At 40.4% G+C, this 27,297-nt stretch overlaps 1 protein-coding gene across 5 annotated transcripts in view; it reads right to left on the reverse strand.

Moving 5' to 3' along the window:
- FCHSD2 (FCH and double SH3 domains 2) overlaps nt 1–27,297 on the reverse strand; it is a 238,866-nt gene that overhangs the window by 13,331 nt on the left and 198,238 nt on the right. For all 5 annotated transcript variants that reach the window (XM_054015857.1, XM_054015856.1, XM_054015855.1 and 2 more), the window contains 3 exons: nt 19,467–19,583; nt 18,467–18,571; nt 2,766–2,927 (listed from right to left, as the gene is read on the reverse strand). In XM_054015857.1, the coding sequence (XP_053871832.1) occupies nt 2,766–2,927; nt 18,467–18,571; nt 19,467–19,583 (384 nt within the window). The remainder of the gene's footprint in view (nt 1–2,765; nt 2,928–18,466; nt 18,572–19,466; nt 19,584–27,297) is intronic.

Raw genomic sequence — 27,297 nt, forward strand, 5'->3', positions numbered from 1 at the left:
AGGTCTCTAATTGTAAAACCACCCCTGGGAATGCCTGCCCCAGAGACAGAGTTGTGAGAACAAGGATTGTAAATGGCCTGTAGTATAAATAACTGTTAGTAAAGTCTGGAGTACAAGTCCAATATTTTCTGGAAGACAAAGCACAATGCACAGAGAGTGAATTCAGGAGGCTTCCACTGGATTTCTGCTTCTTGTGCAGAAACTAGATGGATGCAGACACGAATTTCCAACAAGAGACTCATCTGTGAGAGTTTGCCACCAGAATACTTGACCATTGACAAGAAAACGGTAAAGATACAAAAGAGCCAAGAAAAGGTGGTAAGGAGATGGGTGTGTGTAAATGCTGCATCCTGGCTGAGCAGGCCCTTCTGTTTCTTGCGGGCAGCCAGGGAAGGAAAGCCCGTCCTCAAAGGCATGAGGCCATAAACTACAAAACCACCCTCCCACCACAAAAAGATTTTGTTTATACTCCAAGTAGTTGTCAAAAACATTAATGTGAAGTGTGAATTTAACCACAAATAGCAAAGGCATTTGCCCACTGTAATGAAAAATGCACCCCACCCTCCTCCAATTGAGACCAAGTTTGTAAAAGCCTTTGAACTTTACGTGCTTTGCCATATGCTAAGTGGATATATAAAATCTGACATTCTGTTTGAGGCAAACTAACTAAACTTTCAGGAATTTTATTTTTGCCTGCTTCCAATGAAGAGCAACAGACTGGCTAGTTTTACTGACAATGGTGACATCTCAGCATTGCATGCCATGTAAGAAAAATAAGATTACAAGCTCTTTTTTTGTTCTGTTTTTTTTAAAATAGGATTTCTTGGTTTAGGCAATTTTTATCAGTTTGTTAGTGTTTATTTTGAGACACATTATTCTTTGGACAGGGTGAGAGGGAAAAGAAAATTAACAACAACTTTTCCTGCTTCTTGAATTAGATTAAAAAAATTAATCTCTTCAGAAGTTGAACATCCAAGTAAGTGTGGGAGACTTTTATGGTCTACTTTGCCTACTCCATAAACAACTGTAGACAATACAAAAATGGAAAGTTTGATGCATATTATAGGTAAGGCTAAGATTTTGTCATGGTTATTTTTAGTAAAAGTCATGGACAGATCACGGGCAACAAACAAAAATTCATGGAAGCTGTGACCTGACTGTGACTTTTGCTGCTGCAGCTCCATGGTTTCCCGCACCACTGTGGTGGCTGGGAGCTGTGGGGATCCCCCCTCTCCCCACAGCGGCTGGGAGTTGCACGGTGACCATATTTCCCAAAGAGAAAATGGGACACCCCAGCTGCTCGCCTGAGGCGTCCCCATTCCCCTTGTGCGAGGCTGTCCCCCGTCGCTGGAACCCTGAGGAGGGCCCCCTCAGGAGTCTGTCACCTGTCCTGGAACTTTGCAGGGGGGAGCCCTGTTGCTTGTCGCTGCTGTCACCTGTCGCTGGAACCCTGCCAGGGCCCCACTGGCTGCCAGCTTCAGAGTCCTGCAGCCTATGGGGCTGAAGCAGAGAATGTCACAGAGGTCTCTGGAAGTCATGGATCATGACCTCCGGGACATAAATGTAGCCTTAATTATGGCCTATACATACCTATTCTTGTACTTTTGGATTGGCCTGATTTAATTGCTTTGTAGCTAAACTATTGACATACGGTAAAATGTTCACAAGCATCTAATGACTTCGGAGCCCAACTCCCACTTTCAAAAGTGACTTAAAGGCACTTAGGAGTGCAAGTCTCAGTGAAAGTCAGTGGAATTTAAGAGATTAAGTGCCTCAGTCACTTTTGAAAATAGGATTTAGGCTCTTAAATCATCTAGGTGTTTTCTAAATTTGATGAATGCTCCCTTTCATCCAATTATCCCAAAGAGTATCATACACCATTGATTAAACTTCAACACCCATGTGAGATGGTGTAGCAGGGTGGTCACCCTGCTCTGGCCCTGAAGGGGTTAAAAACAGCCCTGTGGAGCCAATAGGAAAAGGCTGGGAGGCAGCCAATCAGGGCCAGGCTCGGCCCTGTAAAAGAGCTGCAGGGCCAGAGGGCAGGGCAGTCTCTCTCCAGCCCCGGAGGGAGAGGGCCTCGCTGCTGGGGAACATAGTACCTGAAGCAGGCAGTGCTGGGGAAAAGAGCAAGAGGAGCTGGGAAGCTCCATCCTGGCAACTCCCCCAGCTGAGGCCTTGGTCAAGGCCTAAAACAGGTGCTGGGGATGCAGAGGTGCAGCCCGGGGATAGGCAGACTCAGCAGGTCTAACCCCCTGGCCATTACAGACTGCAGTTTGCCCCAGTGAGCAGGGGCTAGATGACGACTGGCAGTAACCACTGAGGCAAGGTGGGTTTAGAGGGTTAGGGGTTCCCTGGAGAGGGGAAACCCAGAGTGTGGGGGTACTGCTGGGACAGAACCCCGAGGTAAAGGGCACAGGGGTCCGGGAGGGACACGGGGCCAGCGGCAGGTGAGACACCAGCCTGCAGAGGGCACTCTGTATGCTGGAAAAGAGGTAATTCCCAGATGACCAGCAGGAGGCGCTGCACTGGTGAGTCGTCGCTTCGCTACAGATTGGTATAAAACACCTAATAGGGAAATCAAGGTACATAAAAGTTACACTGAAGTTTTCTAGCGTTAGCTGTCAAACAGCTAAGCTTCCTCAAATTTCTCTCTTCCTGTTTTATCCTGCATTAATTGTGATCTATGTACCAGTGTCCAGGATGCACATTAGCCAAGGTTCAAAGAGAAACAAGAGATCAAGGTTACAAACTGGAGACAGTACCAGTTGTGAAGAGCCATTATTGTTCACTGCAGGAAGGCTTGCCCAGCGTTCATTTTCCAGTTCTTCCATCACTTGATTCATTGCACTCTTCAACCACGTATCAACAGACACCCCTATCTGCTTTAGCAGATCAAGACGAGCCTCTGCTTTGAGTTTTATTATCTGAAAACACAAACATGGAAAATATTATCCAAATTCTTTCACATCTACATTTAATTTCTTCTCACAATTAAAATACACCCTATTCTAATCCACCAATTAGACTACACAGGAAGCTTAGAAATCAATTCCACTTTGGAAACAAGTCCAGTTATTCATTTGTTTTCCTGCAGATGCAAAATACCAGCTTATCCAGATTCCAAAATGGGATTTTAAACATCAGGTCCATTCATGTATACACACTTGCTCTTTGTATATTTTATGGGAAATTTGTCATCTTAAAAAAAAAAAAAAAACAAACAATTTTAAAACCAATTTTTTACATGTAAGAAGCAGAATTACCGGAACTGAAAAATAGGAGAAAAAATATTTCTCTACTTTTTCTGTAAGTTTACTTTATGCATTTAGCAATACTAAATGAATACTATACAATACTAAATACAGTTCCCCTCATTTGTGCAGACTTTTCACACTGGAACACGGGAGAGAAAATGTTTATAAAAATAGGAAAATGTGATTGTAAAAATTGATGGCAGTATCTGAAACTACTCCCTTTTTTTCACTGACAATTTCAAGTTGATCGCATCCCTTTCAGAGTAACAAATTAATAAAACAAAAAACACCCCCGCCCCTGCAGTTCACTCATATCTAAAACTGGAAGAGTCTGTGGTTTCGTCCAGTACACAGGAGAAATAGATAACAGCTCTCTGCATGAGTGCAGTTATCATGGGATATGGGGTTTTAAGGAGCTACTGGAGCAAAAAAGTATACATTACTACTTAGCATTTAATGCTGTGTCTTCAAGTGCTTTAGAATTATTACTATTTGTTTACAGAGGCCTAGAGGTTCCACCTGAGATCAGGGCCCCATTGTATTAGACACTGTACAAATTCACAGTAACACACAGTCTCTAACCCAAAGAGTTTACATTTAGATAGACAAGACGAAGGGTGGGGAAGGGAAACTGAGGCACAGAGATGATGTGACTTGCCAATAGTCACACAGCAGGACAGTGGCAGAGCTTTGACTAGAACCCAGGTCGCCTGACTTCCAGTCCAGTATCGTAGCTACCAGACTACCCTGTTTGCATTTCACAGTTGGGGAAGCTGCGGAACAAAGATTATGTGATTTACTAAAGGTTACAGAGTGATTCAGTGACAGAAGCAGGAGTGGAAACCCACTTAACTGTCTTGTAGTTTTTCCGGTATTTCCTTTCACAGCATTGTTAATTCTTAGCGTGTTGCGCTTGAAAAAAAAGCGGTCTCTTTTCTCTCTTGCCTGGTTCTTCCACTGTGGTCCCAGACAGTACATTTTGATATCATTGAATGAATCAGGAGGTAACCAGTCAGAAAGGAGAAAGTTTCTATTTCAGATACAATATGTTGGTAAATCACGAGTAATAATGGGAAGGGAAGCAGAGAACAAGAGTTGGTGAACCAAAGTGGTCTAATGATTTGTTTCAATCTTCAGTTTACTAAAAATTCTCTGGATAATGATCCATTTTCTCCTGCTCAGTGTTCACTATTTAGCCTAATTTGAAATGGGAATTGCACACTTTGATAAACAGTTATTCTGTTTAACTGTCGATTCTCTAAAGTAACTCTGTGTACCCAGCTAAAATATTGTTGTGTAACCACTAACAGGAAAACTCCTAAATGACTCAATATACAATGCTACTTCTATACAGTATAAACAACTAGGCTGACCTATTGTTCCTTCTTCCTCAGTGGTGAAAGCATAGTTGAGTGTACCAAGAATCTGTATTACTCTGTATTAGAACACTAGCTTACTCTACAAGATAGTAATAATTCTTGGATGTAAAATATGCCTAGTAAGTATTAACAATGTTATGGGGATTTGGAATCATGTATCTTGCTTTAGTGTGATGTTGATCTAGATCCTCAATGATCCTACTTTTAATAAAGAGAATAAATCAGAAAATCTGTAGCATTACTAAGAGAAACTGTAGCTATAACAGCTAGAAATCGATCTGAATGGAACTTTATGTTGCCCTGGTGTACATTCTTATCCTGATCAAAAAGAAGCAACAGTGGTAAGTATAAGCCTGTTTCAAACTACAGGACTATTTTAAATTCTTACTTTAAACATGAGTGCAGTTATCACGGGATATAGGGTTTTAAGGAGCTATTGCAGCAAAAGTATATACTACTACTAATCATTTAATGCTGTTTAAAGTAAAAGTAATTTTTTAAGAGCACACAAATATAACAGAGGACCTGGAAGAAATTCTGAAGTTCAGGAGAATCTGCCAAGATGCTGTTAGATGCAGATATTGGAGGCTGGGGCAGGAGTTCAAAACACATTTTCCATGGGAAAAGGCCAAAGCCACTGAACCAGGAAGAGTTTCTATTTCTCAGTTAAGCATGCTTAAAAAGTTAAAGGTAGTTATCAGACAGCCACTAGTTGAATGATTAATGTATACTGTGGATATAGTTCTCATATGCAAACTTTACTACTGAGAAAATAGTAAATTAAAGATGTTAACATGCACCATATGCACTAGGTTATTAAACTTCAAAGAATACTAATTTAAATAGAGGAAGGTAAAAGGAGCTCCTGACACTATAATTGAAGATGGAGCCATAGCTATTATTTTATATTGTAAAATGGGTCCTTCCAATTTATCACAGCATTAAGCATCTCTTAAAATGCCAACAAATCACTGACTGAAGCGCTTGTTTGTACTTTTGTTAATATTTCACAAGTTCTATAGCATAAACTACAGTAAAATGAGAGTAAATCTGGAATTCCCAGGACTCCTAGACAGACCTGGTGAATCCTGCAATTATAAGGAACATGTCATACCTGTGTCTTTCTTTTTGCTTGCACCCAATGCTGCAATCTGAGTATTCTGTGAGTAATCTGAGTAAGCCTTGGGTACAGACAGACGAACTCTTGATTTAACTAAAACAATAAATCCCCTTGTGGGGGCACTGTTATTTCAGTTAAAGATGTTTATATCCATGTATCTTAAATTGATTCCTTACCAAATTAGGCTAAATTGAGATAAGAGATTAACTGAAATCAGAGTGTTTGCACAAGAGGGGCTGCACCAGCTTAACTAAACTGACATAGAAACCAGTATACCTTTCTCATGTAAACAAGGTCTAAGACTAACACTCTACAACACTTTCTAACCACACCTGGCCACAGTTCCCTACAGACACTGGGGGAAGGTGAGTTCTAGTCATCTGAAGGGATTCTTTGGTAATTCATCCATTCCTCTATTTGGAGCTGCCCATTCACTACCTGGCCCTATTCAAGCCAAACGTATTTGCTAATGACACCCCACAGTGCTGCCATTTTTCTTAGTTTGTGAGATGAGACAAACCCCTTCTTCAAGTCATTATGTTGCTTTGCTAAGATGGGTTCTCACATGCACACAGTTTTGGAGCAACTTTACTATACCATAATGCATTGCAATGATGTTGTACCAAATGCTACCACATTCTAATACAGTATTACAACATGAAGACTTTTCCCATGCCCTGAAAAATGACAAGATATGTTTAGACCATAATTTTTGTTGCAGTTTTAATGTAACTTATTCTCAATTGACTTAATATATTCACAGTTATAAACATTAATCTAGGCACCCCACAAACATGTATAATTTATACTATGCCTCAGACTATGGTAAACCACAAAGTGGGCATTCACCCACGAAAGCTTATGCTCCAATACATCTGTTAGTCTTAAAGGTGCCACAGGACTCTGTTGCTTTTTTACAGATCCAGACTAACCCGGCTACCCCTCTGATACTATGCCCTGTTTGTAGACTGTCTAGGCCAGGGGTTCTCACAACAAACGTTTTGGTGGCCTCAGAGTATGGCCACCAACCCTGGCTGGTGGCCGTGCTTACAATTTTTCCTAAAATATTTAATTAACTTTAGGAAAAACAAATAAATATGCACATATAAATGTCAAAATCATTGTAATTTATTTATGTAGGGTTTTTTGAGACTCAGCCCTGGTCTACACTACGAGTTTAGGTCGACTTTAGCAGAGTTAAATCGAATTAAGCCTGGACATGTCCACACGACGAAACCCTTTCTTTCGAGTAAAGGGCCCTTTAAACCGGTTTCTTTACTCCACCTCCGACGAGCGCTAAAATCGGCCTTTGCGGGTTGGAATTGGGGTAGTGTGGACGGAATTCGACGTTATTGGCCTCCGGGAGCTATCCCACAGTGCTTCATTGTGACCGCTCTGGACAGCGCTCTCAACTCAGATGCACTGACCAGGTAGGAAAAGCCCCGCAAACTTTTGAATTTCATTTCCTGTTTGCCCAGTGAGGAGAGCACAGGTGACCACGCAGAGCTCATCAGCACAGGTAACCATGATGGAGTCCCAGGATCGCAAAAGAGCTCCATCATGGACCGAACGGGAGGTATGGGATCTGCTCGCCATATGGGGAGATGAATCAGTGCTAGCTGAACTCCGTAGCAGTAAACGAAATGGCAAAATATTAGAAAAGGTCTCAAAGGCCATGAAGGACAGAAGCTCAGAATTAGAATGTTTTTATGCCAATTTCAAAAGCCTTAAACTGTTCAAACTGGCTAATAAATAGTGGTCTGCACAATGCCCATTTATCCAACCTAGGTCTTTCTGATGAGTTATGAAAATATAATAAAGAAAAAGTTAAAATTAAGAAAAATAAGACTGAAGATAAAATATTGTTTTATTTATATTTCATGTGCTCCCCATGTTTGTATTACATGGAAGAAGAAATCCTGTTGTGTATTTAGTACTCCTGTGTGAATTAAAGATCAGTATCGATCTATAGTTTGCAAAAAATGAGGATAAATTCCTGCTTCAAAACTAAAGAAATGAAAAGAAGCAACAATAAGTTTCACAGCTTCCTGTGAATAATCAGACAAAATAATACATTTCTGAACAGTAATGTAACAATGTTTAGGTTTATTTCTAATCAATAAAGAACGCAAGAAAAGGGCCTGTAGGAAACCAACTGTTCATTTGCGTCCCCAAAACCCCTTAGTGACAAGTCTCTTTAAATAGCATCTTTTGAAAGAATTAAAAAAAAAAGCAACTACAGAATTCCAGAAAAGGTGACCTACTGTACGTGCTAAAAATCTATTACAACTATAGTGTTTGATTAATTGTGAATAAGTTTCAGCCCGGTAAAATCACGAAAGCAAGAAAGAAAATAAAGATTTTGCTTTTTGCACTTCATTTTTTGCTATGACAAAAGGGGGAAAGAATAAGGTGGAAAAAAAAATTCTTCTCTGACTCTTACTGTCCTCCCGGATGACGTTTTTCCCCTCTTTTGGGCCCTATTTTTCCCTTCTGAAAATACCCGAGTCCCTAGGGGGATAACCAGCAGCACCCTGTGGTGTTTCTGCAACTCCTAGTCATCGCACCTTGAAGGAACATGGTTATAAAACTGTAACCCACACTGTTTAATTGAACTGAACTGCCATATATTATTGCTGGATGCCATTATTCATAAACAAAAGTTATTGTGTAAACAAAACAAACGATCAAAAAAAGACATCCTGTGAGTCAGAACCAGGAGCTCTCTTAAAAGGAGGATGAATGGGAAGTCTTCGCTTTTCCTTTCCCAGCTGCAAACTCTAATATGCACACTTCCCTGACACTTACTAAAACCATACCTCTTTGAACTCTGCTCCCACAGGAGAAGGGTCCTGCTTTTTTAACCTTGAGAATCTAGTCACACTATAAATATTTTTTATTTTTAAGTAAATATATTTATTATTTACTCCCAGACATAAAAAACCCATTAAGATGAAGTTAAGGTTGAGAGTATATATCAGTAAGGCAAGAGTAAAAGCATTATGGGATGTAATGTAATTATCTCAAAACCCCACATATATACCCAGGAAATTCAGTGTTCAGGTTACACTTAAAAGAAACCTCAAGATGTTAAGGTAAGGAATGCACAGTTAAGACACCCAAACAACTTTAACTCTGTCCTGTAGTGATGTCATGAATCAAGCTTGTGGAGAATACTCTGTATTTTTCATACAAAACAAAGAGGTTGAATCCCCATTTTAAGAGCAAAATTGAGCTCAACCTTAAGTATGACGTCACAACCAGCATCTCCATAATACTGTAGTAACAGGCCGTAATATTGTAGGTCAAGGCCACACAGTGCTAGCCCTATACAAACAAATCAAAAAAAGACAAGTCTCTTTTTGTAAGGCTCTCCATGAAAGTAAACTTCTCCCCCACCACCCCAATTCCGCCACAGATTTCTCCTTTTCATTTCTTATTCACTTAAATTTGGGGGAAGTGAAGGGCCTGCAATTGTGTGCTTTGCAGGATTATGAAGGCCTGGTGTGCAAGCCATATTATGAATTTTCCATACTGTCCCTGAAGTAGTGTTGTGTTTTCTGAAGTTCTTTTGAAAAACTTTAATCTTCCTGTTCATTAGCATTTTATTGCAATATCAAAACAATATCTTAATATAGTTACAAAATGCTAAATTTTATATAAACTATTTTCCTTTATTGGTGCAACCACTTGTTTTAGACATTCATTTATAAAAATATACAGAGTTTGTTAGAGGTTCCAAAATCCTTCTGGTGCACTGCCAGCCTTACTTTTAAGTTTATGCAGCACAGCCATTAAACAAACTGATGTTCCTCTGGACATTCCTCAACAGAATGATTTCCACAGTATGAAAAGCAACAGAGCTTTTCAAAAGAAAAGCTTTAAAAATTGAACAATTGAAAAATGAATGACTATCTGGGTGCAAAAGTATGGTACGCGCTTACTTCAGCTTCCAATGTAAATAAGAACTCTGATTAATATCTTGAAGCAACATTGGATCCACAATGAAAAACCAGATCTTTGCAAATGAAGAATGCGCTTTTTAAGTTTTATTTGTGACCATTTATAAAGCGAACAGTCCTATTGCAAATGGTATCATAACCAACTGATTTAACCTATCGTCTTCCATGTCTTCTGTAACATTTTAATTGTGGTGTCAAGCAAGTTATTAATTTAGAAAGAAATTGAATGTGGAAAACAGGTCACAAAAACTTCTGAATTACTGATGTTATCTTTACTTTTAACACAGAGGGTTCTCAGAATTATTTCCAAACCTATAATCAATCTGAGACATTTGTATGGGAAATGGATACAGTTAAAGGATACTACTTCAAGATTAAAAAACAAAATCAGATGAAGAAATGTGAATCAACTTAGCATTTCAAAAAAATCATGGCTTTGCAGAGAACACAAAACTGAAAATACCATTCCTTCAACTGGAATTCACAGTAAGTTAGCCAACAGCTCAAGCGGGTTTTGGAGATGATCCATATGTTAAAGGCACAAAAGGTCTTCAAACAATCTGTATTTTTAACACCACAAACTGAAAGTGAACATTGCCAAATTCAAACTATGTATCTGAGAAGCAAGGGAGCACTGAAAACCATGATCCACATTCCAAAGATGAAGGAAAGAACTACACTAAAGGATGCCAATTCCTACAAAAGTCAAGAATTCATGTGTGTTACAGGAAAGGAGAATTACACAGAAAGCTACTTTAACAGTTATCTTAGACCAGACTAATCCCAGATGCACTTACAAGAATACAGGAAATTCTGAGATATTCCCCGCAGTCTCGAGATCCTAGAATAGTGATGCTTAAGTTTTGCAGTACCAAGATCCATCCTGGCACATTGATTCACACAGTATTTTAATCATGAATAAATTAATATTTTGTTTTTAAGGTGGATTTAAGAGTACCTAGCACTCAAGCACATAGTAAGAAATCAGACAAACAATTTAATAGTTCTCTCTTCATGAATCTTTAAACTTTTAAATCTCATCTATTTTCTACCAACTTGAAAACATCCTGCCAACCCTGCAATAAAAAAAATAATCTTCAGAAATAAATCAACTTTCAGCTGTGGAATGTCCACTGATGAACAATCTAACTATTCTCACTGAGCCACATAAATCCCTCAAGGTCTCCTCCCCTAGTTGGCAAACCTGTCTCTAAATTTGGGTATCAACAAGATATAGTGTTAAATATTTACCAAGGTTTGGAATCACTGTATACATGCATCTTGTTTGTAGCAGTTGCTTAGAAAAAAAAAAAAATCATCACTGAAGTTTATCACTGCAAGGTGTCATTGATTCTCAAACATAGTTAATGAATTTTTGCAACATTGTGACCAGGATGAGAGCTGATCAAGTACTGCAGATTTGTTTATGCCTCTTCATAATACCATGATGTAACTTTTGACCATATCATCCTTAAAATAAAATTCTTATTTGTCTAGTTGTACTTAAACTATTTCCCACTAAGCCAATTTAAAATTCATGATCTGTAGATGTCAAAGTAACACTGGGTTTTCAAATCAGTCATCTACTTATGGAAAGATTGATAGGATCATACAGATTTCTTATTGGATAGGCAATTTATTTACTTCACACGATTCTCCTGAGTGTGAGTTTTCTTAGCAAAACCATCGACAGACGCAAGTGATATTTCACAAATTGAATTTTCTGTTGATTTCCTTATTCCACTTAATTCTTTTGGCAGAAGCAAAGGGAATTAGATTTTCTCACAATTATTATGAGCTGAGAACACCACCACTTAAATCAGCAGTAAGGTGGAAAGATACAGCAGCAAAAATGTGCAAACAATAACAGTCTGATCACTGAAATGAGATACAGTAAAATCAGAAGGGGCACATAATTAATAGATTATACTCTGCGATAGTGTAATGCTGACAGACCCTGGTCGTTGGTGGGCGGGATTGAACCTGGGGCCTCTGGAGCTCAGTGCATGAGCCTGTACAGCATGAGCTAAAAGCCAACTAGCTGTTAACTAAGGCTGTAGAGCAAACTCATTAATCTCTCTTTAAGTGTCAGGGTGGTTAAACACTGGAATAAATTGCCTAAGGAGGTTGTGGAATCTCCATCTCCATCTCTGGAGATATTTAAGAGTAGGTTAGATAAATGTCTATCAGGGATGGTCTAGACAGTATTTGGTTCTGGCAGAACCAAATACTGTCTAGACCATCCCTGATAGACATTTATCTAGGACTGGCAGGGGACTGGACTCTATGACCTCTCGTTTCAGAGTAACAGCCGTGTTAGTCTGTATCCGCAAAAAGAAGAACAGGAGTACTTGTGGCACCTTAGAGACTAACAAATTTATTAGAGCATAAGCTTTCGTGGACTACAGTCCACTTCTTTGGATGCATATGGTCCCTTCCAGTCCTAGAATCTATGAATAAGTGGTCTTGGTGCCACTAGATGGAATAGAGCACCACACCCAGGAGTGTGTGGGTTACAATAGCAGATGCACAACTAGTAAAACAGAATTGTTCCAGTCAGACCTTAATTATCCATGAACTAAAATAAGGGGAGGGGAAAAGTAGTCCCCAATTTACAATTAAAGATGGATTTAAGTGGTGTTTGGCTCTACTAAACTCTTGAACTAATCAAATGAAGAAAACAGCACCATAATGAGTCTTAATCAAATCTAATCTGGTACAAACAGTCTCTTGACAGCTATAGATATCCTAATTATGAGGCAAAATGTAAATGAAAATAGGATTAATTAATATGGAGTCCCTGTTCTCCTACCAGAGCAAAGGTGTCTCAGCACAGATGGGTATTCTCTCTTCCAGGTCAAGAGAAATTTCTTTAGCCTTACAACCAGTTATATTATCGGGCGATACCTAACAAAAGGTGATCTAAGTGAGAGGCTCTATATCAGTGGTGGGCAACCTGCGGCCCGTCAGTGTAATCTGCTGGCGGGCCATCAGACAGTTTGTTTACACTTGCACGGCCGCCTGCAGCTTCCAGTGGACCGCAGGTTGCCCACCATCGCTCTATTTCGACTGAGACAGAGAGAGGGCCGGCTCCAGGCACCTGCTTAACAAGCAGGTGCTTGGGGCGGCCAAGGGAGAGGGGCGGCACCTGCGGCAATTTGGGGGAGCGAAGGACCCCCGTTGAACTGCTGCCGCCGATCGTGGCTTCCCCCGGCTGCCGATCGCGGCTTTTTTTTTTTTCTTGGGGTGGCAGAAATGCTGGAGCCAGCACTGGACAGAGAGGAGAGTGAGAGAAAGACAAAATAATCAAATAATCTAGCAGAAGAGTCCAGAAGACAGGATTTTATGTAGATTAAAAAAAGAATAGGGAATCCAAGTGAACAGCTTCAGATTTTACTACCTCTTACTTGCTTCTGCGATACAGATCAGTAGATGTAGTAATGTCAAATGGAGAGGAAAAATTAAGGTAAAGGGAAGCAGTCTAGGGAGAAAAGGAAAGCTATTTTAAGGACAACCAGATCCCCTTCAGATCACCTTCATAGCCTGAACTAAAAGCTATAAAACGTCCAGAAAGTTTCCTCAATGTTGTCATCCTCAAAGATGAGCATTTAATATACAGTTGTTCTGGCATATTTTCCTCCCTTTGTTGAATAAGTGCAAAGAGGCAATATAAACATCTTATTTTCCTAAGTGACAGTATAGGGCAACAGAATTTCAAGGGCACTTTAAAAAAAATAAAATAAAAAGGGGCAACATATACTCCTTTTCAGCCATGTATGTTCCATTCTCTTCTATTCAAACTAAAACGCTTTTGCCTTATATGTGTTTTTCTTTGTCACAATCAAATGGGAAAGCTTTTACCATCACTTAAATAAAGAGTGGTTAAGGCTTTTCTTGCCTGTGAGAGAATTCCTTCAATAGATTTTTTTTACACAATTCCCCAGAATCTAAGCTTTAAGATTCAGGGCTTGTTTACACAGCAAGCCAGGACGTGACTCTACAATACACAAGCTCGCTGAGCAGTAAGGTCCCACATAAATACAGGAGGTCAGACTAAATGATTTAATGGTCCCTCTATGAAAATATGAAACATGGACACTGCTACAGCCCAGCGGAAGTCTCACAGCAAGGCTTAGCATACTGTACTTACAAGTAAAAGTATGCACAGCTGCACACTGGGACTTCTGCTGTGGTGTAGCAGTGTTCACACAGGACATTCCTGGGCAGCAAGGCAGTGCCCTGTAGAATCACACTCTGACGTGCAGTGCAGTAACTTGCCATGTAGCCAAGCCCTCAGTATCAACCATTGTGGGTAGAACATCTTGTTCAGTGCCGATGCTCACATCAGGCATGTTCTGATTTTCGAATTATCATAACTTTGCTCATCTTTAAGTGGAGCATAGTAACAAACAAAGGAAGTGTTTTACATCAATTAAATAGAGCCGCTGTATATTCGCTAATTAAATGAGAACAATTTGAGGGTGAGTTCTGATTTCCCTGACTTCATCAAGGAGCCTGCCCCAGGCAAAAGGGATGAGTAAATAAATAAACTGAACTAACAAGTCTCTAAAAATATCCTGCACCAGTGGGGAAAAACTCCATTAAAGTATTTTTTTTTTAAACCAGTGATAAACATCAATCCAAATTTTTCGATCCAGTCTCCACATCTTACTGTGGGAGAAAGTTGCAATTCTCCATATTCCTGTCACTCTAGTTTGGAGCCAGTGAAGGGTATTTTTAATCTATTCCGGTAAGGAAAGGATCCCAATTTTTAATGAAGGTAGCTGATTTGGTCTCTCCTGCAATATATACGCTTGTTAGCTTGACTACTCTCTCTGAGACTTTTGTACTAAATTAGGAGGGATGGGACTTTTCCACTTCTCAGCACTGACCGGTCTGACAACAAATAATAGAGCATCAACCAACCTTCCTCTCATCTAATTAGCAAGCAAAGTCCATTGACTGATAACGTGAATCTAAAATATGACTTATCCTATTATAATCCGTATGCTGATATCAGACATTTTCAGGAGATGGCAGAATAAATATCAGCCCTGTTTACAAATACCCCAGCATTCCCTACAGTTTTGCAAAAGGAAGGATATAACTTGGCAAGGTGATAATATCCTGAATCTCAGTGCATGAGAGTGATCTGGTTTGGGCTGCCCACATAAGGCCCAATGGTGCAATATGCTGAGCATCGTCAACATCCAATTACTTGAATAAGAATTAAATATGAATAGGTTTAAATAAAAAACACTGTTTTTTAATGGATTTTTTTCATTGGGCGAGTCCAATGGGCCAGCTTTTGCAATCCATTACAGGTTGATGGAAGGGTCACACTGGCCTATTACGGACTGCAAAATGGGTTTGAGTCATACAACAAAAACATTGTTTAAAAACTAGTTTGAGCCTTAAAAACCAGTGAGATCTGTAGTGTCCTGTGTGAACATGAAACAAAATGCAGTTGTCATATTTTGGTCATTTGGGGCTGAGGGTGGGGATCTGGTGAGGGGAAGGCTCTTGAGCCTTCTTGTGGGCCCCAGAGAAAGGGAGACATAGGGAGGGAGGAGCCATTTTCCAGGTTACCCCCCCCCCCCAAAATTAAAGCAGCTCCTCCATAATATTCATGCTTCTCCCATCCCCACACTAATTCATGTTTCCCTCCTGCATACTTAATGCAGGGTTCCCTTTCTCCCTTTCTGTTAAGGCAAGACTCCTCCAAATTGAATACCTGTTGATTCCTCTCTATCTTGGGGTGGGGGTGGCCGCTGCTGTTGCAGGGGCCAGCCTGATCCCAAGTTGCTTTTGCTCTTGTTATAGGCCTATCTGTTCCTCTCTCCCCTGTCTGCAAAGGATCATGAAAGAGAAGGAGGGGGAGCTACCCAGAAGCTAAGAGAACATTTTGGATAGGGTCAGGGGGAGAAAGGGGAGGACCTGACAATTCACAAAGGAGGAAAAAGGAGAGGAGGGACCAGAAAGAGCTCAGCTGCCTGGGCCCAGCTCTGCTCCCACCTCCCTTCTCCTTGTGCCTGTGAATTATGCGTGGGCCCTGCAGAATGGCTCCCTCCTCTTCCCTAACTAAAATCTACTGTTGGCTCCTGCCAGCTCTTTAGACCCCCTTTTTGTTCCTAGGAGAGGAGGGACAGAGAAAAGCATGGGGCACAGAGCTATAACAGGAGCGTTCTCCTTCTCCTGCTACCTACAAGCTAGCAGCAACTTGTTCTCTGGAGTACACGGCTTGAGAAACTGGTATGGGAGGACCGGGACTGGACTGGACGCCACATAATCCCATACATTAAAAAAAAAATAAAAATAAAAAAATAATACTACATCTGAGAGCCCTAATGGTGTTGATTTTACTTTTTGCGCTACTGGGGCAATTACAGATACTGATTCAACTTCTTTTGTTTACAGTTTGTCTCTCTCAGTTTCACTTGCTGGTTCTCCTGAATTAGCAGAGCGTTGCAAATGTTTGGGTTTCAAATCCTGCAAGAGAGGTTTCCACTGAAAACTTAAAGTTCATGGACATTTTTCTACTGCAGCTTATCTTTGCAAAGATTTTGTTTTTTTACAAAACAAATTATGAGCCTAAAACTACCTGACAGTGCCCCTTTAAAGATTTCTGACATGGACAGGTGATTGCTGGGGACTGCAGATGACAAAAGGGGAGGGCCAAGAGGAAAATTCAGTTGAAAAGTTTAAAGGCTCAATTATTTGGGCTCAGGTAAACTTTTTTATTAAACACTAAGTAAATTCTGTGGCCACACAAGGTTCACAAACATATGAAGCAGTTTACATACCCATCATTCAAGAAATCTATGAGAGCACTTCACATTTCTTTGGTGTATACAGTGAAAAGCATTCATCAAAAGAGAAGCAAGAAAGGGTTAGAGAAGCTCAACTAACCACTGAAGGATACTTAGACTCAAGGACCTGGCACTTTCACCATCTTCTTTTGTAAAATAGAATGTGATCTCACACTGGGCAGGACAGAGAAAGGTCTCAATTACAAAATACCAGACTGTGCTAAGGAAGCAGGGGAGACAGTGCAAATACTTTAGTTTTCAGTGTCAGCTTTGTACCAGATACAGTGTATCACATCTTATATAAAATAATATTGTATGCCCTCTACTCATTCTTCTATTTTCTAGTGTTTAGTGTGTCATGTGTACATTACTCTCCACTTGTTCCTCATGAGGTGAAGTAAAACTGGAATGTGCAGCTCTCTTTTTCCTCTAGGTGTGTAGTTCCCTCCTGCTGTGCTTCTGCTCCTCCATAAATCAAGCTTTCTCTGCCAACAGTTCCAATTCTGGAACAAAACCATTCTCCTCTATGGTATACTACAAGGTCCAGTTCTCATCCCACGTCTTTTTTTCCTATATATCTTCTGCCTCTTGGCCTTTTTCTCTCTACTTTCAATTGTATGTAAACCCTCCTGTGCCTTGGCTTAGTCAATTTGTGATTTCTGTCTAAAATTATTTTAGTTAAGTATCTCAGAAGAACTGCCTTTCTCTTGAGAGACAAGGTGGGGGAGGTAATCTCTTTTATTGGACCAACTTCTATTGGTGAGAGAGACAAGCTTTATTACACAGAAGCCATAGATATTATAACAATCTATATCCCACAAACACCCCCTCCCCTGCCCAGATGCTTCCCTCCCCTCTGTTCCTCCCTATGACTGGAGGGGTGTTAATCGACCATATGACCCTGAAAGGTCCCTTGAAATGTGTTAAATATTCATGCTAAACAATGTGTTCTATCTTGTATTTAGCTGTGACACTCCCAGACCTGAAGAAGAGCTCTGTGTAAGTTTGAAAGCTTATCATACCATAAACTGGAAACTCCTATTACTCAAGTTTCTCCTACCTCACATCCCAAATAGTAAGTCACATTCCTAATCACACCAGGTACCTTGACTGTCTGGCAATATGAGAAGCCACTTAAATGAAATAAAATAATTATGTTTGCTCTACAGCTTTAATTATGCATCCCACTCAGATGAAAGTCTAACAGATCAGTTTCTGTTCTTGCCAATGGGTTTTCTTGAATCAGTGACCATAAAAGTTCACTTTTAGCAACATAATATTGCCTAGCTAAAAATGAAGGCACTATATTTCCTTTCTTCACAATCTCTTCATTAATCTGGAACAGGCCTCATAACCCGCTATGACCTTTTCAACAGTATGTTTGGGGAGCACAAAATGCAGAAAGATACCAGAAAGATTACTTAACCTGTTTTCCTTCCTTCCTTCCATCCATCTATCTAAATACTGCTGCATAGTCAGTGCAAGTGAACATATGGTTAGCTGCTACAAAGGGCCCCAAACCTAAAGGCAGATTTATGACTAACATTTTCTGATATTCGTTCCTTTAGGTGTGATGAAACAGTTTAAATTTCAGGTTGTTTTACCATCTATGTAACTTGAGAGAAGACAGAAGCTGAAATTCCTACCTTCTTGATCAGGGGACAGTGGAAAAAAAAATATAGTAAATTTAATCATCAATATCGCCAGGAGGATTTTATTTTATTTTTTTTATTGCTCATCTAATCTCTTGAGCCTTGCACTAAATTGATGTCATGATTTTAGTGGAATGAAATCAAAGAGAAATGCCATGTCTTAATTTAAAGTTCCCTGATCCTTTGATGCTAGAAGTCTGGATTTTTCACACACAAATTAAGCTGTTGTAATAGACATGCCACTGCCTAAGGAACCAAAAAACATGCCAGAACAATTTCTCTCTCACCTCGGCTTTGCGGATACTCTCTCTGGCTTCATCTATTTTCTGTTCCAGTTCTGCTCGGCTTTGTTCAGACACCACGGGGCCATGGCATTCTAACTCCTCAAGTGCCTATCAAAAAATAAGAGAAAGATGCCATATACTTGGTACATTCATGTGCACTGTCTATAAGATAGTATCTAAGACAATTCACGGAACTAATCATTCAGATGCCAGAGTGATGAGTAGTGCTACACTGCAGGATAAAAACTCTGCAGACTGATGCAATCCCATTTAAAAAGTTCAATCTTTTCTAGGTGAAATTATATCATAGGAAAACTATTCTGAAAATGCCCCAAAATCCTAGTAAAGCATCATGATGTTACAACTATGATCGAACGTTCAAGTGACACTTCACACTCTTGTTCTCATGATGATCTTTACACCTGAAGACAACCCCATCAAAACCCATATACTTTACAGTGCTTGTTGAAGGAGTGAGTTGAGAGATGAGTGGTAAGACAAGGTAGGATGGGTGATTTATTTTGTGTGAGTATGGCTTGACTGGTTGGGGCAACTTGCATTCCGGATTTGTATGTCTGCAAGAGCACAAAGTGCTTTTGGGTGAGAGGATTAAAAGACAGCTGGAGAAAACAAAACAATAATCATCATAATCCTCAAAGTAAATTAACAAAATAACTCTCTGATTCTGGAAAACACTTAAATATTTACTTAATTTTAAGCATGTGTTTAATGCCCCCTGACTTCAGCATATTCTTAAGTGCTAGTGTGAATAGAGGTGCTTTCTTGAAGCGAAGCCCCAGTGAGAAAAATAATCACAAAAATTGTCAAGTCAATGCTGCTGGTAGTCTCACTAAAACATGATACGAGGTGTCCATCCCTCCTGTGCACTTCAACATTAAATTCAAATTATTATAATCCATGTAATAGATTTTAATTTAGCATCTCTTTAGTTTGTTTGTATTTTTCTCATGTCACCTGATGCATTTATTTATTTTCAACTTACCCGCTGATTATGGATGATGTTTTTGTGCTCACGTGCCACACGGGTGGCCCACTTCCGGGCTTCCTTGTTTAGGCTGTGCTCCTCCGTTGTCCCGGTTTCAGATTCCAGTTGTCGACTCTGGAACACAAATCAGAAAGTGAGTAGTGTGCTAAGGATTTTGGGGCTGTCTCTATGTATAATACTGTTACTTAGCAACCTGACAACTTTATTTAATTCATAATTATCAGGTTCTTGTAAATTCCTTGCCTGGGCCCTTGTTGGTATGAAATGAGACAACAAAGAGGGAAAAGCGCTGTTTTTCATAAGCTTTGTCATGATACTGTGTTGTGGAAAACTGACTATAAAAGCAAATTGAAGTTAAAGAATTTACAATTTACTATTTTGAAGACAAGTCATCTTTACCAGGGAGACAATGTGAGACATAGATTTTTTTTTTTTTTTTAAATGAAAGACATTCTTGAAGTAAGTATTATTCACCACGGCACAATATCATGGAGCTGAAAAAGAATAAATGCCCCCAAAATAAACTGCTATCCTTAGTTTCCCAGATAAATATGCATTTTAGGCAGTATTTAAAAATAGGCATTTCATATGATGTGATGGATCATTTAGGCTTTGTTCAAAAAACGGCATTTTAAAACATTATATATTTAAAAAAAAATACAAAATGGAAAATCAAATTACAATTTCATATCGATTTTAAAGAGTTAACAAAATATGGTACACATATTTACCTGGGATCAAAAAGTTCTCTCCCCCAGTACTTCACATGCCAAGTTTCAGACTAAGGATTCTATATCAGAGATATTTGTTGATGATACTGCGCTACCATTATGTCAACTCAGACTTGCTCCAGTAATTGAGAAAGTAAATCTCTCCCCTCCCATCAGATAAAGTGATATCAGAAGTCAAGAATCTGAAGGTTTCCCAGTTTTGTACTGAATCGATCCTGTTCAGTCTGGATATAGGAGACAAGTTGTTCCATATTTACCTATCATCTCCGTCTCCCATTTAAAAATTTTTTTTGCATTACTGTCGTAGCAGATTATCCAATGCATTTATGTATAAATCAATACATTTAGGACAAAAATGACTAAGTTTTACCACCTACTCAGTCCCCATCCTTTCCAGAAAGCATATCTTGCAATATTCCTTAACTATTTATCCAGTTCTGGACAAATTTTGCTCTTGGTATACTGAACAGTGATAACCCTATAGAGATCATTCCTTTCTGATGAAGTGGGCATTCACCCACGAAAGCTTATGCTCCAATACTTCTGTTAGTCTTAAAGGTGCCACAGGACCCTCTGTTCCTTTCTGATCCAATCTCAATACTCCCCCTCCCCCTCCAAAAATAGGCATTAGAGTTGGAAGAAATATACCTAGGTCATCTTGTTCACCCCCATTGCCAATGCAGAACTGTCCCTTACAGTACACTCTCTAGTGCTTTCTTGTATGACTATGTCTCAGGCCAATGGATCTCACTACCAGAAAGTTTCTTGATCAGTCTAATATTTTTGTTTAATTTCAATCCATAACTCATTCTATGCCTAGTACCACAGGAAAACATTCTTTCTTCATTAGTGTAACCTGGTACACCATTTAGTTTTGTACACTCTTAGACACAGACTAGAGGAAGATAGCTGTTGCCTCAAAGGCCACGTGAAAGTAGTAGTAGTAGTAGTAGTATTTTATCAAGAGATTTCAATAAAAAAAAAAAAAGAAGATTGTGTGGTACACAAGAAGGGAAGAGTTTCAGAGTATTCACGTAGCTGAAGTTGCGTATCTTAGTTCGAAGTGGGGGGTTAGTGTGGACCAGCCCCCAGACACCTCAATCAAGTGCTGCATGAACAAATACAAAGACACATTGCTTCCTGAGAAGAGCTCACTAAGAAGAAAGTTTACAATCTCATTTGCACTGTCAAAAACATTTACAAACATTAACTTTCAAATCCTGTTTACCAGATAAGTCTTCAACTTAGATCCCTATCCTGGAAACACTTAGGCATGTGCTCTACTGTAGTGGTTCTCAATCAGGAGTACATGTACCCCTGGGGGCATACAGGAGTCTTGCCGGGGGTACATCAACTCATCTAGCTATTTGCCTAGTTTTACAACAGGCTACATAAATAGCACTGGCAAAGTTAGTACAAACTAAAATTTCATACCGACAAAATGAGAAAGTCAGCAATCTTTCAGTAATAGTGTGGCTGTGACACTTTTGTACTTTTATGTCTGATTTTGTCAGCAAGTAGTTTATAAGTGAGGTGAAACTTGGGGGTAAGCAAGACAAATCTAACTCCTGAAAGAGGTACAGTAGTCTGGAAAGGTTGAGAACCACTGCTCTAGTGTATCAAACAATCTACTTGTCTTCACTTTCAAGACCCTTCAGGACCTATTCCCACCCTACCTATCTTTCATACAGTATCGAAAGTTTGACTCCCGCATCTGATGGTGGCAGACTATATTAGTCTCTCTCTCGCTCAATAAATTCACTAACAAGCACCTTTGTGCTTTCTCCCATGCTGCCCTTCACACTTGAGCAGAGACAACCATAAAAAGCTAACTCATTATTCTCCTTCAAATCCCTCCTTAAAACTCTTTTGCCACAAAGCCTATAAAAACACACTTGACAACAGTCAGGCTATTGGTGTGCGGGGGTTACTGCCTATCATGCTGACCAAAACTGTCTCATTGTTTTCTGTACTCCTGTTGGGCTGTCTATAGCGATTGGTTTTCTTTTGTCTTATATTTAGGTTGGAAGCGCTTTGCGGGCAGGGACTGTTTTTGTTCTATGTTTGTACAGCACCTAGCACAATGCAGTCCTAGGCCATGACAGGGGCTCCGAGGCATCATGATAATACAAACAATGTTTAATAAAAGATGCTTAATTTTAAACATGGGAGCAATCCCACCGATTTCCAATTACTTCACCGGGACCACTCACATGCGCCAAGTGTTTAGGATTGGGGTCTTCATTTGTTGCAAGGTATCTGACTTGATTTAACATCTTTCAAAAAGAGGAAAACTAATCTGCTTCTGCTGGCTAGAGAGCCAAGAAAGGGCTCAACAAGCTGAGCTAAATATAGATGAACTTTCTGCTTTAGTTTCTCAGCTTGGAGTACAGTGAAAACAGTGTCAAGTGCTAAAACTCAGTCTTTTAAAGCAAGCAAACAAAATACCTGGTCACCCAAAGAACATGAAGTCACTGACTGGTTGCAAAGTTGAGAGACTAGCAATTATATGCTGGTTCTCAAAAAAATTACTGTATTTAATTTGTAGTCATGTCTCCAACTTTTGTCCAAAAGGCTATTACAGGTGCAGGATTTGTCTTACAGAGGCAAGTATGCAGCTTGTATATACTCGTACATGCAATTATGCTGGATACAGATTGCACACTTGTAGTTTTGGCAGTAAGAAATGCTCACTCCCTTGAACCTAATAAAAGCTGAACGCGTTTTTCTAGTCAAAAAATAACTGTTTGACAAAGAATAGAAAGAAGTAAACATACACTACATGCAAACCACTAACACAAAGCACACCTAAAAATCTCTTCCAGTACTTTTTAAAAGTTCAAAATACGATGCTACCATGCCAATGTCACATTGCAAGACCTACCTTGTGATCAAACCCTTTTCTGGGATATGCATGACTTAAGTTTCAGATAGCTGACATCTAAACAGTAGCACTCAAGAAAAGCATCAGACAAATTTGGTGCCTGTTTTGTTATTATATAGAACAACTCATTTAATTTTAGTTATTAAGAGTCAGCTGGGACTGCCCTTGCATTTCAGAAAGATGGCATTTTTTTTTTTAAATTGTGAACAGGAGCGGCACCAGCCTCTTCCCAGTGGGGGAGCTGAGATGGACCAGACAGAAAACTGGGGGGGCTGTGCCCCCCCCTTGCCACAAGGCCTGGCCCCCCTCCATGGCGAGATCGGACTGCAAGCCAGAGCCTGGCAGCGTCGGGCGCTGGCTGCTCACAGCCAATAAGTGCTGCCAGGGTTGGGGCACCTGGCTCCGGGGCCGGCTGAGCCCTCGGGTAGCAGCTACTGTGGGGGGTGGGGCACAGGAGCCGGGGCCAGAGTAGGTCAGTACAGGCTGCTGCGGGAAGCCCCGGACCTTCCACCTGCTGTGGGTGGCTCCAGTAGGTGGGGACACGGGCTGGGGGCTGTTCTGGGCCCCCTGACCCTCCACCTGGGCTTACTTCTCTGCAGCTGCTGGAGCTGGGTTCCCGGCCAGCAGCCGCCGCTCTCTTGGCTCTGTCTTCAGAGCTGGGTGGCCGGAGAGCAGTAGCTGCTACAGCAGGGGCGGGCAAAGTTTTTGGCCTGAGAGCTGCATCGGGTCTCATAAATTGTATGGAGGGCTGCGGGCCGGCTCCCCACCTCTTATCTGCCCTCCCCCGGGACTCCTGCCCCATCCAACCCCCCCCCCGGACTCCTGCCCCATCCACCCCCCCCCGCTTCCTATCCCCTGATCGCCCTGGACCCCCACCACCCCATCCAACCCCTCCTCTCATTCCTGACGCCCCCCCCCCCCCCCGGACCCCTACCCCATCCAACCTCCTATCCCACCCCCACACCCTGACCACCACCCCGAACTCCCCTGCCCTCTATCCAACCCTCCCTGCTCCGTGCCCCCTTACCACGCTGCCTGGAGCACTGGTGGTGCTGGAGCTGGGCCACGCTGCCACCACCACACAGCACAGGGTCAGGCCGGGCTCTCCAGCTGCGCTACCCCAGGAGCTCACAGCCCCGCCACCCAGAGCATTGCGCCGGTGGCGGAGCGAGCGAGCTGAGGCTGCGGGGGAGGGAGGACAATGGGGGAGGGGTAGAGGCTAGCCTCCCGGGCCAGGAGTTCGGGGGCTGGTCAGGATGGTCCCGCAGGCCATAGTTTGTCCACCTCTGTGCTACGGCGTGGCTGAGGCAAATTTTGGGGTGGCTATAACCCTTGGAAGCCCCCAGAACTGACCCGATTGTGAACAAGACATTGTTTAAAACAAAAAACAAAAAAAAAAAACCAAAACACACACACTATAATTCCAAGGACATTCTTTTGTTCTGATCAAGAGATTCCAAGAGGACCCTGACCTGTTATTGGGTTAACTGAAACATAATACTTCATACTTCATGTCAAAAGTAAAAACAACCCAAGGAAGGGCTTAGTTTAGTCACTATTGTTCATTTAACTGCATGATTCTGCTATTGTAATTTATCAAAAATTCTGAACATTTTTAACCTAAAATCCCTATTTTTTACTTTAATGTCAATAATTTATTGCCTTATTGTTCAAAGCCTTTTTGGTTCACCTTGTTAATAAATAAAGAGCATGTGTCTGTTTCAAAAACTGCTTTCACCTAATTTTTTTCTATCACCTCACTACTGCTAATCTCGGAACTCCCAGCTAAAATAAGAAGCAGGGTTATACTGGCAAGTGAGAGGGTAAAAAAGGGTAAATTTGGGCATATTTCCTGAAGTCCATATGGAGGGTTGGCACATGGTGTCTGTATGGAGGCCCCATATGGTGAGGGTTGTGGGGTTTTTTTTGTTGTTGTTTTTTTTTTTTTTTTTTAATTACACACATTTTGAGGCACCTTATGTCCAGTAGTGTGCTGCTTCTTACCTCTCCTAGTTCAATTCTTTCTTCTGCCAAGGAAGAGAAGCATGGGTGAAAAATGCAATGATGCAAAATGATCAGGAGGATCAGCTTGAGTTCTCTGTACATACCAATTACCATTATGGTGTGTGAAAGGCCAGGGGAACACCTCATCAAACATAAGGCAACACGAAGTTGTCAATTAAAAATAAAAGATCCATTTTCATCACAGAGAGGCTGGTTCTAGGATGTATGCATGGAGAAAGGGGTGCCAGGATTTCCAGTGTCATCTGGGCCTCTTGACAATCTTGGGAAAATAACAATCCATCACAAATTGTTGGCTAAAGGTAAATTCTCTACACTAAAATATTTTACTGTTGGCAAATAAAGCTCCATTTAATTTGTCCGTTGAGACTAGGCATAACGGAAATAGTCTTTATTTGAATCACTTTTCATATGGAAGAAGTAATTGTAAAGACATTCTGTACTGTTGAAATTAACAATTCATTGAGTAAGTTCCTTTAGGGAGTTGGATATTTATTTATTGTGCATTTGGATTGCAATGTGATATCCATTTTTGGGATCACAGCTTCACTTCAGATTACTACTACAGCAGTGAATTTTCTCTTTAATACACTAAAACACCCATGGGGTTGTCAAAGTAGCTGAGGCCAGGCATTTTAGGATGGAGTTATGGACAAGCTATAGCTTTGCCTCTCTATGCCTCCATGTTCATTTTAGGAAAAGAAAGGGCTGGAATCTCAAATTGCTTTGTCTTTATGGAGCATGTTAGAAATAGTTCTCAAATACTGTCTAGAATTTTAATTTCTGGAACTCCTAATTTCTCTGTCATCATGGCTAGCACTGTCAGATGTTGGTGATCAATAGCACTACTAGACCTCATTGGTGATTTGAGCTCCTCTCTTTATTGTTCCTTACTTACCTACTTAAGTCACTTCATTAGTTTAAATGATTGGGTTTGAAATACTTCTGCACTCTAATTTTTGGTGTTGAATTTTGAATCTTGGATTTATTTTTCATTGTTTATTTAAAAAATATTCATACCCGCTCAAATTCACTTGAAGGAACTACAAGAAAAATTAATTTTCTGGTACAGTATAGAGTGAAATTTGCAGAGACACTCACAATTCCTCACTTTGTACAGACAGACAGCCAACTATCATAGCAGCTGCATTTCCCTCTGGCTATTCCCATATACAACACATTGTCTTATAAGCAGAAACACAGAAGAATGGCTGTTTATCAAATATGCACAGTGAAGAGGACGATCTTCTGAATTAGTCTTGGCACAGATACTGACTCTATGGTCATCTATTCTGGTAGTGACTGAAAACATCAGTAGACAGAAGATCTGTGTAACTAGGGGTCTCGCTGTTTTTAAATTACTTTAACAATTGACACTTGTTTTTAACCAATTGTTCAGAATCCGACATGGACAAAGTTTACTGAATGCTGCTATCAGCATGGTCTCTAGATGCCACAAAAATTTATGTACTTAGACATTTTAATTTCCCCATATGCATAGTAAGGCAGGAACCATGTTAAAACTCAGCCACAGCTCACAGATCAGATGACTGAGTTTGTAATTCTCCATAATTTTCTTCACAACTGACCTTTTAATAAACTTCAAATATGATTACATATCACAAGCCCCAGATTGTAAACCTGTCCGTAAGGAGGGTCACAAACGAAAGAACCTTCAGTGACATCAGCCACACACAGAATGTGTCAAATTATATGGATAATTTTACAGCTTTACAGAGTCCCCACTTAGGAAAGACACCGGCATTTATTACCAACACCTATCGAACTGAATGGTTGTATTTCTTCTCAGCAGCAATTCATAGTATCTGAAGCGGTAACATTTAACCATATCAAATTTGCTTAATTTCTAGTAAAGCTACATCTAAAAGTTATCTAATTATTTTGTACCATTTTAAAATGTCAATTTTTTTATATCTTATCAGGTAGGAAATTAGGGCCTGATTTTGCGGACTCTGCAGAAGTAGTCTAATTGGACTTGGAGCTACTCATGTAAGCAAGGACTGCACATCACTGGGTCCTCCTTACTTCTTCACTGACTCACTAAGGAGCCTTAAGTGTAAGTAAGTTTAATTTCACTTACACCCACTTTAAGGCCCTTTCATATTGCCAGAGCGATGTAAAGAGGACCTTAGTGGAAATGAGAATCAGGCCCATATATTTTTATAAAATG

This window comes from Malaclemys terrapin, chromosome 1, assembly GCF_027887155.1.
Source record: "Malaclemys terrapin pileata isolate rMalTer1 chromosome 1, rMalTer1.hap1, whole genome shotgun sequence".
NCBI lineage: Eukaryota > Metazoa > Chordata > Testudines > Emydidae > Malaclemys > Malaclemys terrapin.